Here is an 18,596-nt window from a genome sequence, read left to right as displayed (position 1 = left end):
AACAGTCTTTTTTGCACCACTCAAGTCAAAATAGCCTTTTTAACCTTTTTTTGCAAAAAATGGTATATTTTGATAACAAATACTGGCTTCTGATTACAATTTTAGGTAAGGAGGTTTCGGCGGCCTATTCAATGTACACAGGTGTGCTAATGCCGAAAACAGCAGTCTTATGTAAACCACTCAAGATAAAATAGCCATTTAACCCTTTTTGGCCAAATATGACCCTAAGTGGTCAAATACTGGTTTTTATTTAAAATTTTAGGTGTACCCTATCACTCCTTTTTCTCCAGCGTTCTATGTGTTCTGTGGGGGGGGGGGGGGGTCTGATTGTAGGTACGATCGCTTTGCTCTGCTATGATTCGAATATCATCAAGCGCCTATGTGCCACATCCGGGACTTGGCGATTAAATGAACATCTATGTTGGCAGAGAGACTATTCTTGGACATGAATGGCCTTTGAAGCCATGCTCAATGCAGGGTACTCGAAGCAGCACCCTGACTCATTAGAATCTGTTGTGTTTCGTCTCTGCATCATTTGAGCGAACATTAGGTATTAAGTGATATTGGCCATCCAAGTTGGTTTGAGACCTCCTTTCGTGATTGCTTGTAAGTCCATATACCCACCTCACGTCTGGATGAGGTCCATTCAGACTATAACTGATGATAGCTGAAAGAGGAACGAGAATGTTCATAGAACCACCTCACATCAGAATGAGGTCCATTAAGACTATAACTGATGATAGCTGAAAGAGGAACGAGAATATCCTTAGACGAGAATTCTTCCAACGATATCCTTCTCTGTTTGATGGGCGGAAGTACGAGGGGAGGTGGCTCCGGTCTAGACCAATACTTCGTACTGGTCTATCCCAGCACCTCGCACTTCGTCCCCAAAAGGGACGAAGTGCGAGGTGCCTATTGCGAAAATGATTTGTTGCCGAAACAATGGCCTGATTGGTTGGCTAGCCTTGTGACGTCAAACTATTTTTACACCGAGGGGTTTTCCTGTTTTTCTTCATGGCTTAAACTCAAATGCGTTTGGGCTGGATTTCCTGGCATTTTTCGAGCTCACACATGGGCTCGATGTACAGCGTAGCGGATCGAGGCTATATAATGGGCTAGCTGCGGTCAGGAATGAATCGGTTGGGCTCATCTTTGGGCTCGAGGGAGATGGCTGCGATCATGCATGAATCTGTTGGGTTCATCTTTGAAGAGAAAATATCTAGTAAGAGTGTGGAAATGCGATAGAGAGCACTAAGTATGTATATAGTGGTACTCACGCTCCATATTTTGACGCCGGACTGACGCTGTCACCAAAGTAATGGTGATTGACAGCCACAAACGGGAATGCAGCAGACGTTGCATGCTTGTCATTTCCGCAGAAGAAACCCGATTATCATCGACGTGTTATACAGATGTGATCTGAGTGATCCTCTATGCATTGAGGAACGTTGATCAGTTAGCCAAATTGAAAGTGATGATACTTGTAGCACAAAAATAGTGTCCATTGTATAATGCTCTGTTCGGTGAGCCAATGAGGCAAACTTTCAAAGGCCTATAAGTTTGTCATATAGATTGTTGAATATATACCAGATGATCGACTTCACCTTGTGCGGTTTAACAAAGGCAATATGTTCGTTAAAATTCAGTTTCAGACGTATACTGCAGCATTCCATGACACGGTACCGGTGTGCAAGGGCTAGTAGTCCTAGGGCTGATAGTCCGTGTAACAATAGCCCGCATTGCTAAATGTTTTGGTTAGGGTTAGCGGTACAATAGATCATGATGTTTAATTGGTCAAATACAATGCTACCGGACTATAACTCCAGGGAGACTATATCCGCTGTCACACCGGCATGGCAATCCCAGTTCTTCTCTTCTCCATGGTCATCCTATCCATAAACGTCAAGGTTCATAAAAAACAGAGTATACGGTGTGCCACAAGACCTACAAGCATAAAGTGCACTTTCAGTGATAGCGTATGAGAAACTGCTCGACGAGACCGTGCATTTTCGTCGACGTTTTCTCACAAAAGTTGCTCCTGAAATAGAGTAAAATATTTGGCTAATTGAAGACAATTCCCACGCCTCGAAGGCAAAAACGATCGACTATTGGTAGTAAAGTTACCTTTTAGATTGGGAATTATGACTGTCTGGGCCATATTACGAGTGAAATGCGATAAATAATTTTTAATCGTTGAACCATACAACCCGTACACTTTCAGAGCGTTACATTGCTGAACCGGTGTACAGTAATATCGCTAAACATCGTACACTTTCACGAAGTCAACATATTTTGCAATGTATCTCAGCCAAAGGGCATGCAAATTACTTGTTACTTCGTCAGTCTTTATTGTTAGCTTTGTAGTACATGATAGCCATGCAAAAATGGCGTCAATTTCAGACGCTTCGCCATAAAATGATGTCTTTGAAGATCATCAAATTTCTAACTTTCAAGGTGAATATTAGCTCTTTTTCTCTAAGTCAGAACCATAATATGGGCATACTGATGTAAACTACAACGACTGATGATGCATGCATTATAAGCAGAACCGGATTAAACCACAGGAACTTACTGAAAATTGTAAAATTGTGTGCTACCTTGAAAATTCGAGCAAAACGGAAGTTTGCTGAACCGTACATATTGGTCGCTAAACCACTACGGTTATCCACCGTGATGACATTAATCCCTGATTTCCTCAGGATGCTACAGGAGATGTCTTCGGGAAACTTTGTTGTTGTCCTCAAAATAAACTGGGGAAAAAGCCCTTGATTTCCGTAACTACATCGTTCCATGATTGCCAACAGGGGGCGCCACCTTGTTTACCTCGTCCACGATCCGTAGAGAAGATCACAAGTGCGTGAAGATACCAGATTCATAGCGATTGATCAGCGCCTAAATAAATAATTGACACAATCTGAATAACAAGTACTCCAAGATACAGTGGCCTTTAATCAGAATTTTAGGTAAGGATGTTTTGACAGGCTTACTCTTTGTAAAAAGGGGCGTTCATTCTAAAATAGCAGTCTTATTTGCACCAATCAAGACAAAATAGCCATTTTAACCCTTTTTTGCAAAAAATGCCATATTTTGATATTAAATACATATTTACTAGCTTCTGATTAGAATTTTAGGTGAGGTGGTTTCGCGATCGGCAGGCCTATTCAATGAAGACAGGTGTGCTGATGCCGAAAACAGTCTTATGTGAACCACTCAAGTTAAAATAGCCATTTTAACACATTTTGGCCAAATATAACCCTAAGTGGTCAAATACTGGTTTTTATTCCAAATTTTAGGTGCACCCTATCACTCCTTTATCTCCAGCGTTCTATGTGTTCTGTGTGGGGGTGTCTGATTGTAGGTACGATCGCTTTGCTCTGCTATGATTCGAATATCATCAAGAGCCTGTGCCACATCCGGGACTTTGCGATTTGATGAACATCTACGATGGCAGAGAGACTATTCTTGGACCTGAATGGCCTTTGAAGCCATTCTCAATGCAGGGTACTCGAAGCGGCAGGCCTCCTTTCGTGATTGCTTGTAAGTCCATATACCCACCTCACGTCTGGATGAGGTCCATTCAGACTATAACTGATGATAGCTGAAAGAGGAACGAGAATTTTCATAGAACCACTTCACGTCTGGATGAGGTCCATTAAGACTATAACTGATGATTGCTGAAATAGGAACGAGAATATCCTTAGACGAGAATTCTTCCAACGATATCCTTCTCTGTTTGATGGGCGGAAGTACGAGGGGAGTTGGCTGTGGTCTAGACCAATACTTCGTCCCCAAAAGGGACGAAGTGCGACGTGCCTATTGCGATAATGATTTGTTGCCGAAACAATGGCTTGATTGGTTGGCTAGCCTTGTGACGTCAAATTATTTTTAAACCGAGGGGTTTTCCTGTTTTTCATCATGGCTTAAGTTTAAATGCGTTTGGGCTAGAATTCCTGGCTTTTTTCGACCTCACACATGGGCTCGATGTACAGCGTAGCGGATCGAGGCTATATAATGGGGTAGCTGCGGTCAGGAATGAATCGGTTGGGCTCATCTTTGGGCTCGAGGGAGGTGGCTGCGATCATGCATGAATCTGTTGGGTTCATCTTTGACGAGAAAATATCGAGTAAGAGTGGGGAAATGCGATAGAGAGCAGTAAGTATGTATATAGTGGTACTCACGCTCCATATTTTGACGCCGGAGTGACGCTGTCAACGAGGTAATGGTGATTGACAACAGCCACAAACGGGAATGCAGCAAACTTTGCATGCCTGTTATTTCCGAAGAAGAAACCCAATTATCATCGACGTGTGACACAGATTAGATCTGAGTGATCAGTAAGCCAAATAATAAGTGATGATGCTTGTAGCACAAAAATAGTGTCCATTGCATAATGCTCTGTTCGGTGAGCCAAGGAGGCAAAGTTTCAAAGGCCTATAAGTTTGTCATATAGATTGTTGAATATATACCAGACTATCGATTGCTGCATATTTCGTCATAAAGATCAATAAGTGTTTAACAATAAGTGTTTAACACTTATTGATCTTTATGACGAAATATGCAGCCAATTGTGCCATCATGATGTTTCATTTTAAAAAATGAAACATCATGATGGCACAATTGTGAGGTTGACTTATGATCACCATTACCTGCATTAGGCAAAGCTAGCTGGGCAGCGGGGGGGGGGGGGGGGGGCAGATACCGCAGAAGTCACCAAAATAATGTCTTACATGTATATATTTATGATCGGTGATTCAGGCCGAATGTTTTCAAAAAGTGTCAATTAGCCACCCCGCCCCAAGAGAGCCTCCCCTACCGAAAGACTAGCTACGCACATGACCAGTCGACTTCATGTACAGCAGGCAGCCCCCATCGTCTTCGACCATCTGGTGTCCGTAATCTGTCTCCATCTCTAAGCATTGATAGGGCGCAAGACATTCGTCGGCTGGTACATTTGGTCAGGTCTGGTTCACATAGGCTCACCCATTGTTTATCACTGATATTTCAAGTACTTTCAGTAACGTCGAAATCTTGTGGTCAAGATGCATGGGTATGGTATGACTGAGTGATAAAAATATTCCTCGTAGAAACATGAGCGCTGCCGATGTACTGTCACGTAGTAGAGTTGGCGACTAGGGCATAAATAAGGATCAAAGACCAATGAGTGACCCTAAGTGTAAATACTAATTACACTCAATAAGGTCACCTCATTAACCCCATCCAACACAGGCCTTTGATCTTTAATGCCCTATTTTGGGAAGCCCTGATATTTGTCACCGTTTTTTTTCCATTCTGGGAAAAGTCAATTAAATCAATTAAGTCACCTCATTAACCCTATCCAACCCAGGTCTATGACCTCAAATGCTCTAGTTTGGGAAGCCCTGATATTTTTCACAGGTTTTTTCCTTTCTGGGAAAAGTCGGACAATGTCGGACTTTTGTCGGATAAATCAGGAAAAAGTTAGAGAAACTGTTAAGAAGTCGGAAAAGCCTCTTCTAGTGAATGTATTTTGATGTTCTGTATCAATGGAAATTTGTTATGCTGCTCATTACATAGAAGCAATTCTTTTCACTCATTACATGACCAAATTATTCATAAATTACATGGCCTTCACTTTTAGCTTGTAGTGAAGTCCTGTTTTAACCTCTGCCTTTAAGTTAGTTCTTATTTGTAAAGCATAAATCGACTTTGAGAAAAGTTCACATTTCTTTGTTTTCTGCGAGAAAATAGCATGTTTGCAAGGAACAATCCGCGATTTACAATACGCAATGCAACTTATTTTTGTGCGTCGTGTTGCTGTTTCAATTGGGCCAGATACGTCACATAAGCTTCTGTCCGTGTTTGTCCGGATGTACTTCCCTCTATCAACGACGACTGAAAAAACAAAACGTAAAGAATTTAGCCAGCTACCTATTGGGGTTCTGTTGAAGGGCTTCTGACTTCAGCCTCGTATTTTAATACAATACTCGATTCGAGGAAGAAGTATATTGTCGTTTTGAATGAGACACAAAGAAGCTGTCACTTGCCGTGATATCAGACCGCTGATCGAGCAATGGCGATGGTCAGGTAATAGCCGATCAACTTCATTTGGAAGTAGATTGCATATAAGTGCATGCTTCACTTCACGTCAATGTATTGACGCGCATAGTCCGACAATGTCCGACTTTTCCCTGAAAGGGACGGCTCTTTTAAAAACCTTTCATAATATCAGGGCTTCCCAAAATAGGGCTATGAAAATCAAAGGACTATCTTAAATGCGGTTAATGAGGTTACCTAATTGGTGACCCTCTCTGAGAAAACCCGCCTAGAGTCATTTTTTTCCTATGTGATTTAAGCCCATATCCTTCAAGTATATGATCCAAGGGATTCAGCTTCCAAGTTTCAAGCAATTCCCTCAAACGGTTTTCGAGATATAGCAATTTGAAATATCGACTTCTTTATTCCTCCATGAAGGGTCATTTTCAGAACTTTCTATCTGAAAATTTTCAAACTTTCAAATAGAGATATCTTGGGAACCAAAGTTATTCTGGTTATGAGTGTTACACCACATTAAAGCTTATAATCATACCTTTCAGATGAGGTATCACTCATTGCCAGGAAAATTCTAGTTCTTCAGATATAAAGCAATTCATGAGGGGTGCCTACCAGAATTCAGGACCAGATTTTAGGCGAAATCTAGGGTGAGGGGACACTCATCCTGTTCACCATAAAAATAAAAGAGGCCTATAATTTCCAATTAATTTCCATTTATTATAATAGATGAAAACAATAATGGTTAAGTATACAAGATATGCTACTATAGTCAGGGCTATAGTGTCAATTCAATGGTTACCATGGCAACAGTGTACGCCTGGCCTAAACTCTATCAAAATTCTTCTATCATACAGGATGTACACAATACAGGCTTACTATAGTATAACTTCCATTTCTGATAAAGATTAAAACCATGTGGCTCAGCATTAAGAGGTGATAATTTTAGTACTGTCAATTTCAATGGTTACCATAGCAACAGTGTACACCACGCCACGCCTACATGTAAAGGCGATCACAATTTTTCAATCTAACAGTACACAATACAGGCTTATAACTTCCATTTCTGATAAAAGATGTGGCCTAGAATTCAAGAGAAGATAGTACCAGTGTCAATTTCAATGATTACCATGGCAACAGTGTAAGCCACGCCTAAAGTCTACAAATAGCGGAAACAGTCTATTCTGTCCTAGGCCTCTTTGCAGCACGGCCTCTTGGTGTCTTCTTAGGACGACCCCGTCCACGATTTGGAGCAGCTCGGCCTCGACCAGGAGTTGGAGTAGCGACTTGTGGCACCGGAACTGGAAGTACATCCTCAGGAGGACCATCACGTTGTTGATCAACATCCATTGCAGCAGCTGGTTTTGGGCACACGAGATCCTTGCACTCGTCCGACACAAACTCTCGGATATCGTTGTACAGGTACGCAACACGTTGCTCATTTAAACCTTTCGGAACAATGACCTCAGGTTTCCCCTGCCCAACATCAGCACGATCACATTTGAGAATGTTCTGACTGACAGTGTTAGATTCACTCATGTAGCGATTGACAGAGCCATCCTGGAGGAACTCGATGTGGTGGAGCGGCTTGATCTCTGGCAGCTTTCGATAGAACTGGCTCAGGTAAGTGTCCCATTGCCTGACAGGGACAATGACATCTCCAGCTTCATTGCCACAGAGCTGTGTGAGGAGAACTTCGCGTGGGGAAGCATCAACGGCAACTTGTTCTATGTCAGCCAGGCAGTCCACCTTCGTTGATCGAAACTTTCGTTTGAACAGACCAAACATAGAATCTGGGGCAAACTTGGTGTGCCCTGCCAACATAAACGACAACTTGACCCCAGAGTGTCGGCCAGTCAGCACTCGCCAAGACAGGTACTGCACCATCGCATTGTTTTTGTTTTGACCAGAACAGTTGTCTGCATGAAGATGGGCCACTGTTTCCTTCAAACCGTAATTGTCAAAGAAGAAATCCAACAGAGAGATTACACAGTTCGCACCCTTGCCGACGTTGGTGGCTTCATCCAGCAAGAAGATCACCATCTTGGGTATGCCTTCTGTCATCATCCCAAATACACCACATTTTCTCGGCGTCTTGAAGAAAATGGGTCCTGGCTGCATCGGGTCGTGTGGATAATGGATCTGCTGGGCGAAGTCAAAGCTGTAATGAACCTGAAAAAGATTGAACAGACTTTTATGTTTGATGTTGATATGAACATGAGTAATGCAATCTAACGATAATGTTATTTTAAGCCAATGTTTCTGTCAGGTACATGTACTCACCTCAGCCTCAACTGATGAATCTGGTATGTTGTTCCCAGGACGGTTCAGGTCAGTGATGCTGTGCTGGTCAAGGGCATCTTTGCAGTCTTTCACCTTGGCATTGTACAGGCTTCTTTCTGTAGTGGCATCCAAGAGATGTTGCTCTGCTGTTTTTAGGGCGTCAGACTTTTCTGTAGTTGTCCGATTGACAGACTTCAACAGCAGCTTGCTGTTCTGCTGGCACGTCCAACAAAGATCAGTCAGCGGCTTCATTGGAAGAATGTATGGAACGTATTCTTTCCACAGCCGATAGAATGTCTTGTCACCCACAGCCTTATCTCCCTGTGCGACAACGGATCTTGAATAAAGACGGTACACGCCCGCCTTGCTGACCGATGAAGGTAAAAGTCTGAGATCATCCCTCTTGTAACCCGGGATTCGACCCGGCAAGAGTACTGCATTTTCTTCGGCAAAATTGTTTATGAATGTTACTACACGTTCAATATATGGGACAGTCAATGCATGCTTCACTTGTTTTCCCTTGTTCTTGTGGATGCGTTCAACCACACCATTGTTCACATAATGGTGCATCACATTAGAAAGTCTGTCTTTGTTTATCCCATGAATGAACATGAATGTCTCCTTGCAGATCTTGCGATGCTCGTAGAAGTAGTCCAATCTGTACAACACACGCGCTTTCTGCTCCTTCTTTTTCGATTTGACTGTTTCATCGGAACGATGAAGGTTACTTCGGATTTGGCCCAGCAGAATAAAGTCAAGTTCTTTGTTATCAAGCTCAAGATGTTGCATCCGTAGCAATGAAAGTTCATCGGTGTCGAAGGACCGGGAGCATGGTTCTCCGGCGGAAAACTTGCATTTACACGAGAAGGGAGCATGCAGTTTGGCGTCACAATTACCAGCAGATGAATGGAAGTCTTGACCTCCACGTGTTGCAAAATCACGACGTACTTTTGCTATGCTTTCTGCCTGGGGTTCCACGACAACAAGGGGTTCATCACCATCATCTTCGACCACTACGGACTCTGCTGAAATAAAAATGAACATCATTAGTTGAGGCAATTTACCTTGTGTAGGCCCTACTAGTAAGATTTGTACACAATAGTGCAATTGTTGGCTTACTAGCACATTTTTAAACAGGTTTAGACACTCCCAATGCTGTTTGAAAACATTGCTGTATATTTTGTGTACATTGGTGTACAGTTGTGTACATTAATGTACAGCGAGATATGGAACACAACAAACTAACCTTATAACACATTCTCCTCCGATTCAAAGTCACTTCCTGGATCCTCATCCCCAAAATAGTCTTCTATCAGTCCAGCAAACTCCTCATTTGAAGTGATACCACCAAGATTTATGGCACAACGTTCGTTTAAACACCTGGCAATATTCGAGGAGAGACAAGACCACAATTGATTTTCCAAGCCATTTCCAGTTATTTAAAATGCCCGCCATCAAAGAATGCGTCAGGTAGTGAAACTGAAATTCGGATATGATATACGGGTTAGTCTTGCGAGTAACTGGTGCGATGGAAATTGGTGATTGACCACGGAAATTTTTTTTAAAATTGACAAGTTTGACACAAGTGGACATTTTTACCCATTTCGGCCATTTTCACTCCAAATTTGAACCACCCCCCTATGGCCAGGTTGTCAAAATTCAATATTATTTTTTTTACCAAACAATTTATTTATATCTGTAGACTTGCCACAGCAAATATTTTTTCAATACCTCTCCAAATATGTACTTGAGAGTAAAAAAAAATGCACTCGTCTAATAGATAGGCCTGGACCCTCCAACCTATGAATATTCATTAGTGGTCTTGTCTCAATGAAGAGGGATAATCTTGAGATATCAATGAAATATGCCTTTTCCCAAACATTTGAGATGTCTTGACTAACATAACCAAGTTTCATCAAAAATGAACTTGATTTGAGCGAGCTATTAACGTTTTAAAATTTTGTCCGATACGGACAACCTACCTTATATTTCGTCTTCAAATTGTTTACAGACTGTCTTCAAGTTAAGCTCATTAACTCGTAGAATTCTTAATCGAATGGTACCGAATCTTCGACAAATCACCAGTGGTCTACAGTCAATCTGAAATAGGAATTTGAAACAATTTTAATTCATGACAAATATTCAAAAATTTCAATTTTTTGGAAAAAAGTTGTCTTTTTAAAGGATGTTCCAAGGTTGTGACAGTGGTATCATGCTGAAAATGTCAAAATTTCAAATCGAACAATATTAACTTTGTCTGAAATTTGAAAAACAACAAATATATGATGCATTATAAGCATGGAAAGCTTGTTAGTAAGGTGTGAAATGAGAAAAAGATTAACCCATATGTTATCTCCTTGTCTGTCACATCCAAGTCTGACACTTCCACAACAGCAACCATTGTCATTGCTATTGTCCTATCAACATCCACCCTTTTGTAATCTCTTGTCCTTTCTTGTGTATTTTCAGTCTGTTGAAGGAAGCATCCCGAAATAGACATCTCCTAGGAGTACGATTTTAAGCAAAGAGAGACAAGTTACGAAAAGACAAGACAAGATGAGGACAAAGGCGAGGAGATTGATAGGAAAACGGGGTCCGAGGTGCCCTAGGGCATCGAATGCAGCAATGAGAACAATGTTCAAGAGCGGACACGTGCGGAGTGGAGGTGTCGAGGTGGTGAGCGACGACGAACGAGAAGTAGGCCTACAACCCGCATGGAGACGACTCACGCCCCAGGAGTACGGACAGGTCACAACGATGGGACACGACGGCAAAAGACACATACCGGATATTAATAACCGTACTGCCAAGAATGTCAACTTACTACGGCTGAACATGAAAGAAGACACTGATGATGAGATGGAGATACCAGATGAGACCATGGAGCATGATCACGAGAGTTTCGTTGTTCAGACAACCAAACTGATGGATGTGCTCAACGACGTTAACAGGGCCCATAGCGAATATCACGTGAACTGTCAGCCGATATTCAAATATGGAGAGGTACGTAAGCAGGGGGTGTGTTGTTCAGTCACTGTGGTGTGTAAAAACTGTGGTTTTTATTCGAAATTGTATAAACTTTTTGAGGACATAGACACTGGCAAGCGCGGACGAAAAGCCGCTCTTCCAAATGTTGCATTACAGATTGCGTTGCAGGACACAATGATTGGCAACGAGAGTATGAGTTACATACTGAGCATGATGGGAATCCCGCCCCCCTGTAGGAGTATCATGCAAAAGCAGGCAAATAAGGTTGGTGATGAAACAGTTAAAATGAATGTGGCCGATATGGCAGACATACGCGAGAACTTGAAAAGGATACTGCGCCTAAGAAATCAGGACGACACAGGAATCAATGTCCAAGCTGATGGACGCTATAATAGTTTACACCTCACTTCGAGGAACAAGATGGGCCGTTGTGCGAGCACAATGACTGGATTATGTGTTGAAAATGTGACAGATGAACACAAAATCATTGACATTGAGGTTAAAACAAAACTCTGCTGGATAGGGGCTGCAATGCGGGCGAAAGGTTTTGAAGTTAAATGTGGTGCCACTGGCACAAACGTTGACGAACGACACTCGAAGTGCACGGCTAACTTTCCTGAAGCAGATGCATTCAGAGAATATGATCTTGGGGTTGCATTTGCCGAGACTTTTGAGAAACAGGGCCTACATGTAGAACATTTGACTACAGATGGTGATTCCAGTTCATTCAAAGGGTTAACTGATGCAACAAAAAAGCTCTTCGGCGGCTTGTTCACGGTGAAGCATCAACTTGACTCTATACATTTGCATCAAGCCCAGACGCGTGCAGGACATAGAGCTGAATTCAGTAAAGGTATGTTCCCGGGACGTACTGCTGAGGAGAGAACACTGTTAAAAACAACGTTTCTGAATGATCTTAGGGTAAGGTCATCCAAGATTTTGCAATCTCTATTCAAGCGCTGCAACGGTGATCTCGACAGGATCATGGGATACCTGTATGACACTGTTGCCTGTGTTGTGAACTGTTATGGTGGTGACTGCACTGGTTGTCCACAGAACGAATTCTCACTGTGCTCAGGCACAACTGGTTCTTGGTGGCACAAATCAACACGATGGTCATCTTACGGTGAGATTCCCAAGTTTAAAATGACAGTGATTGACAAGAACTTGGTACATCTCGTTTTGGAGGTATGCCTTAGTAAAGGAGCGTTGCGACAGCTGAGTCTTGGCGTGACAACCCAGGGGGTTGAGTCCAAGAATCGAGGTCTGTCGGCCAGCGATCCTAAGATTGTGACCAGGAGCAGGAACTCAACCCCTCGTATCCATTCAGCAGCCCACAGAATGAACCATAACATAGCCGAGAGCGGGCGACGGAAACTAAAGTGGTTCAACATCGAAGTCGATACTTGTTGCCGCCCAATGAAAGCGCTGGACAGAATTGCAATGAACAGGCAGTACACAGTCAGGTACCAACGGAGTGCTAGACACCAGAAGTTAGCTGGTGTTTTGAAAAACATCAGGGCAACAGATTACTTCACGAAAAAGAAAAACAAAACCAGGGGTGGTGACTACAAGAAACATGTGATGATAACAATGCCGGACTTGCGAAGGAAGGCTGTCAAGAAGGCTGTTGCACGACGAGACAGACCGCCTGTACCAGAGTGGAAATGTCTCGACCCAAACAGCAGAAACTACGACCACTCCTACTTTCGGCGATCCTTCAAGATCCAACCAGCCACCAAGACATCCAAGAGGTTGCCATCGCGGTAAGAAAACTTTCAAATGTCAATTCAATATAATGATATTTTCTTTCAACTTCAACATATAGCTTACCAGGAAAAATGCATTTAGGGCGGTTGCCATGGCCTGCACAGACTTTCTTGGCATTGCACCTTTTTCTACTTTGATTGACCCTTCCTCTTTCTATTGTCAAGTGCTCGACTTTCACGCACAGAGGATTATGACAAAGATGACTTATATGATAACCTGCGCCAGTTTTGAATTTCAATTCATCATGGTCACACAAAAACATTGCCCGGTGTGCCGTCATTGTGACCGGCTTATCCAAAAAACTTACTTTAACAAACCCGTATGTTACCCCCCCTCTTCAAACAAAAGCCATTACTTTTTGTCTTTGCTAATATTCTCGCTCGTAATTCAGATACTTTTCTCTTGAATTCACCTGCTGAAATAAAAAAATTAGTGAAAGCTTGGTACCCTGCCACCCAGCGTGCTCTGTGCCCGACACCTCCCAAAATGAAAATAACATGCAAAACAATCAACACTTTCATTACTATTCACAATTGATGATTGTTATGAAACATATCTAGCCCAAAAAAGTAGAAAAATTTGAAATTATTTGAAATTTTTTGAAAATTTCAATTTTTTGCATTTTCACTTAAAAGCCCTGTAGGACAGGGGGGGGGGGTTAAATTTGAGAATTTTCTTTTTTTCCACATTTTCCAATTTCAATGATATGTCCACACATTCTCAACACATTTCAGCCAATTCAAACGGTTTTTGTGGATTTCAGAGCTCATTTACTATTTTTGACCTGTAACCCAAAACCCTCTAAATAGAGACAAGACCACAATTGATTTTCCAAGCCATTTCCAGTTATTTAAAATGCCCGCCATCAAAGAATGCGTCAGGTAGTGAAACTGAAATTCGGATATGATATACGGGTTAGTCTTGCGAGTAACTGGTGCGATGGAAATTGGTGATTGACCACGGAAATTTTTTTAAAAATTGACAAGTTTGACACAAGTGGACATTTTTACCCATTTCGGCCATTTTCACTCCAAATTTGAACCACCCCCCTATGGCCAGGTTGTCAAAATTCAAAATTATTTTTTTACCAAACAATTTATTTATATCTGTAGACTTGCCACAGCAAATATTTTTTCAATACCTCTCCAAATATGTACTTGAGAGTAAAAAACATGCACTCGTCTAATAGATAGATAGATAGGCCTGGACCCTCCAACCTATGAATATTCATTAGTGGTCTTGTCTCAGGAAGAGACAAGACCACAATTGATTTTTTAAGCCTTTTAGCAGTTAAATTGTCAATGTTTGACCGCGACGCATCAACAAACGCGTCAAGTAGTGAAACTGAAATTCGGATATGATATACGGGTTAGTCTTGCGAGTAACTGGTGCGATGGAAATTGGTGATTGACCACGGAAATTTTTTTATAATCGACAAATTAGACAGACTTTGATATTTCCACTGTTTTCAGCCAACTGGCAGAAAAAACTCAAAACACGCCCCCTATTACCCAATTAGCAAAATTCGAAATTAATTTTTTCATCAAATAATTTCTTTATATCTGTAGACTTGCCACAGCAAATATTTTTTCAATACCTCTCCAAATATGTACTTGAGAGTAAAAAACATGCACTCGTCTAATTGATAGGCCTCGACCCTCCAACCTATGAATATTCATTAGTGGTCTTGTCTCAATGAAGGTACATTTCAGGGGTTAACATTTTGAGATTTTTTTCAAACTAATGTACATGACATCCCACAACTCTCCAACAAAGGAAAGTCATATCTGGACATTTTTGGAGAAATGAGAGACATTTCAAAGAGTGGTACAACTGTGCCAAAGCGACGAAAGAGGACAAAATCGACAAAAAGTCATGATTTTGCAGCCAACAGCACCAAATTCAAAGACCTGCCCTGGCCAGAATAAGCAAGCTATGGAGCTGAAAATTTAGGATGTGATTTAGGAATATATTTGCTGCTTAGGGCACAACTTTCATGATCAAGGCCTAAGTAGTTTCAAAGAAATTACAAAATGAATGGCAACACAACAAGACTTGTAAAAATGAAACCGAACTTAGACCGGGGTCAGGTTGACTCTTATTTGGGTCAAATTAAGTTTTTTTCTCATTATTTTAGCTTGTTTTGACCTTAAATCATCAGCAATACAATATTCTAAATGAATTAGAGTGATTTGAGCACATTCAAATTTTTCACTATATTGACCCAAAATGTAGTGTAAATAGAGACAAGACCACAATTGATTTTTTAAGCCTTTTAGCAGTTAAATTGTCAATGTTTGACCGCGACGCATCAACAAACGCGTCAAGTAGTGAAACTGAAATTCGGATATGATATACGGGTTAGTCTTGCGAGTAACTGGTGCGATGGAAATTGGTGATTGACCACGGAAATTTTTTTATAATCGACAAATTAGACAGACTTTGATATTTCCACTGTTTTCAGCCAACTGGCAGAAAAAACTCAAAACACGCCCCCTATTACCCAATTAGCAAAATTCGAAATTAATTTTTTCATCAAATAATTTCTTTATATCTGTAGACTTGCCACAGCAAATATTTTTTCAATACCTCTCCAAATATGTACTTGAGAGTAAAAAACATGCACTCGTCTAATTGATAGGCCTCGACCCTCCAACCTATGAATATTCATTAGTGGTCTTGTCTCAATGAAGGTACATTTCAGGGGTTAACATTTTGAGATTTTTTTCAAACTAATGTACATGACATCCCACAACTCTCCAACAAAGGAAAGTCATATCTGGACATTTTTGGAGAAATGAGAGACATTTCAAAGAGTGGTACAACTGTGCCAAAGCGACGAAAGAGGACAAAATCGACAAAAAGTCATGATTTTGCAGCCAACAGCACCAAATTCAAAGACCTGCCCTGGCCAGAATAAGCAAGCTATGGAGCTGAAAATTTAGGATGTGATTTAGGAATATATTTGCTGCTTAGGGCACAACTTTCATGATCAAGGCCTAAGTAGTTTCAAAGAAATTACAAAATGAATGGCAACACAACAAGACTTGTAAAAATGAAACCGAACTTAGACCGGGGTCAGGTTGACTCTTATTTGGGTCAAATTAAGTTTTTTTCTCATTATTTTAGCTTGTTTTGACCTTAAATCATCAGCAATACAATATTCTAAATGAATTAGAGTGATTTGAGCACATTCAAATTTTTCACTATATTGACCCAAAATGTAGTGTAAATAGAGACAAGACCACAATTGATTTTTTAAGCCTTTTAGCAGTTAAATTGTCAATGTTTGACCGCGACGCATCAACAAACGCGTCAAGTAGTGAAACTGAAATTCGGATATGATATACGGGTTAGTCTTGCGAGTAACTGGTGCGATGGAAATTGGTGATTGACCACGGAAATTTTTTTATAATCGACAAATTAGACAGACTTTGATATTTCCACTGTTTTCAGCCAACTGGCAGAAAAAACTCAAAACACGCCCCCTATTACCCAATTAGCAAAATTCGAAATTAATTTTTTCATCAAATAATTTCTTTATATCTGTAGACTTGCCACAGCAAATATTTTTTCAATACCTCTCCAAATATGTACTTGAGAGTAAAAAACATGCACTCGTCTAATTGATAGGCCTCGACCCTCCAACCTATGAATATTCATTAGTGGTCTTGTCTCGGAATCATCTTTGCTGGGGGCCGCCATGTTGGATTTCAAAATCAGTGATGGGACAGACAAACACTGCACCAAACTTTTCATTTATCACAGTTCGTAGAGGCAATAAACACACTTAAAACCTATCAGTTTCTTGTCATTAGATGTTCATATATCAGGTAAAAAAGACAATATGTTGAGAATAGTTCACAGTCCGGAGAATTTTGTCGATAAATTTGCACCAGCCTAAAGTCGCATACTGAGGAGTCCTCTTCAAAACTCAGCCTACTCACTGTTGTGTAGTGATACAATAACATTCAATGCATTTGTATGGTAGAGAGAAGTAGTCCACGAACCGAATGACACCTGTGGGGTTCAGCCGAGGTAAAAGTAAACCAGGGAGGCAACCTTTTTGGGGCCTTTGAAGCCCTTTTTGCTCCTTTTTTGAAAAGATGACCCTTATAAAATCTACTTTTTCTAGCAATTAAGGATTTCTGTTGATTGAAATGGTTGATGTACATGATAGTTAAGATGAATATCTGTCACTTGGGACTATAAAAACAAGTGGCCTAATTTTATCATTTTTTCAACAGGTCAGCTGTTTCAGTGCATTACTCAGAATAAGTCCTGGCGACTTTAGGCGGGTTTTCTCAGAGAGGGTCAAGCTAATTGGTATTCACACTTTGGGTCACTCTGGGTGTGTGTTTCACACTTTATATCACATGTTTTTAAAAAATCCGACCTCTTAGGGAAAAGTCGGACTTTGTCGGACTTTTGTCAGATAAATCAGGATGCGATAAACACACCCATTCCACCGTGCTCATCCCCCTTCCATCCGAGCTGATACCGCTCATGCTTGTTGTCAACACTGTCCAGGTTACTTCTCATGACATGTTGCCTATGGACAACTTGACCATTCACATACATCGCTGCTGTACCCTGGTCTTTTGGCCGCATAGTAATTGGACATGCAAGAGCAGAGCAAGAACAGCCGTAAGTTTTCGTTTTAGTTCGTATTTTGCCTTTGGTTCGTATTTTGTGATATGTTTACGTTAACTTATGTTTGTATATGCTTTTTTAGGTTTCATAATAAAACGCAGTAGAGGAAAAAAGCCTTCGTTGAGTCGCCGCAGCCCTTTGTTGTGACAGACGGTTCAAGGAACAGCCGCTTATTCACTCTAGCAGATGACGTGAGTTGAACATCAGTATAGTAAAATATGGAAGATTTGGATACATTTTTGCGATGTAGCGGCCTGGGCTTTTGCTAGATACTATCCTTCAGATCATAACGCGATGGTTTTCGTCGTTTATAGGGCTAATTGATTACAATTTTTAAATAGTTTAGTAGGGTACCATGTCATCGCTGTCTAGTTAACGGTAGGCTGTCAGGTTCCCTCTAAAGCTATATGGAATCAACCTCTGGGGATGTGTTTCGTGGTGTTTCATTCGAATTTCTGCCCTTTTCTTATTTTTTTTCGTTATTTGACCGATATCTGCAATGCTCATACACATTTAGCGAACCCTCGAGTGGTTCATTAACTTCACCTTGTACAGTTTAACAAAGGCAACCTGTACGTCGAAATTCAGTTTCTGACGTATACCGCTGCCTTCCATGACACAGAGCATGCTCCGCACAAAACAGTGAACTCTTCACTGTCTCCATTTTCACTTACACAGTAGACAGTTCACAGTTGGCCAGATGCTTTCGCCGTCTATTATCCGCTTCTTGAATTAACAATGAGTGGGCCCATACGTGAGACAAAAAGTTACCAGATTGTGACTCGTGGCTGTGAATGATAGGACCCCGACCCCTGATCACTGCCAAACTTTATATGTGAGACAAAAAAATTCCTGATTGTGACTTACGGCTTGGA

The 18,596-nt window shown here is 41.2% G+C and overlaps 1 protein-coding gene across 5 annotated transcripts; it reads right to left on the bottom strand.

Annotated features, from left to right (window-relative positions):
* Positions 1-6,766: 6,766 nt before the first annotated feature.
* LOC135498186 (uncharacterized) lies at positions 6,767-16,988 on the bottom strand. 5 transcript variants are annotated; one of them, XM_064788390.1, is made up of 5 exons: positions 16,859-16,988; positions 10,293-10,410; positions 9,557-9,789; positions 8,311-9,335; positions 6,767-8,199 (listed from the first exon to the last, which is right to left on the bottom strand). In XM_064788390.1, the coding sequence occupies exons 4-5, from the start codon at positions 9,097-9,099 to the stop codon at positions 7,207-7,209; spliced, it is 1,782 nt and encodes a 593-aa protein (XP_064644460.1). In that variant the 5' UTR covers positions 9,100-9,335; positions 9,557-9,789; positions 10,293-10,410; positions 16,859-16,988; the 3' UTR covers positions 6,767-7,206. The 5 variants fall into 5 exon arrangements, with proteins under 5 accessions (XP_064644460.1, XP_064644462.1, XP_064644461.1 ...); XM_064788392.1 differs by lacking the exon at positions 16,859-16,988 and adding an exon at positions 16,650-16,826; XM_064788391.1 differs by lacking the exon at positions 16,859-16,988 and adding an exon at positions 14,210-14,230.
* Between the last annotated feature and the right edge of the window lie 1,608 nt (positions 16,989-18,596).

This window comes from Lineus longissimus, chromosome 13 (assembly GCF_910592395.1).
Source record: "Lineus longissimus chromosome 13, tnLinLong1.2, whole genome shotgun sequence".
NCBI classification, from domain to species: domain Eukaryota; kingdom Metazoa; phylum Nemertea; class Pilidiophora; order Heteronemertea; family Lineidae; genus Lineus; species Lineus longissimus.
Note: the sequence above shows the minus strand (reverse complement) of the source record. Positions and strands in the feature narration are given on the sequence as shown.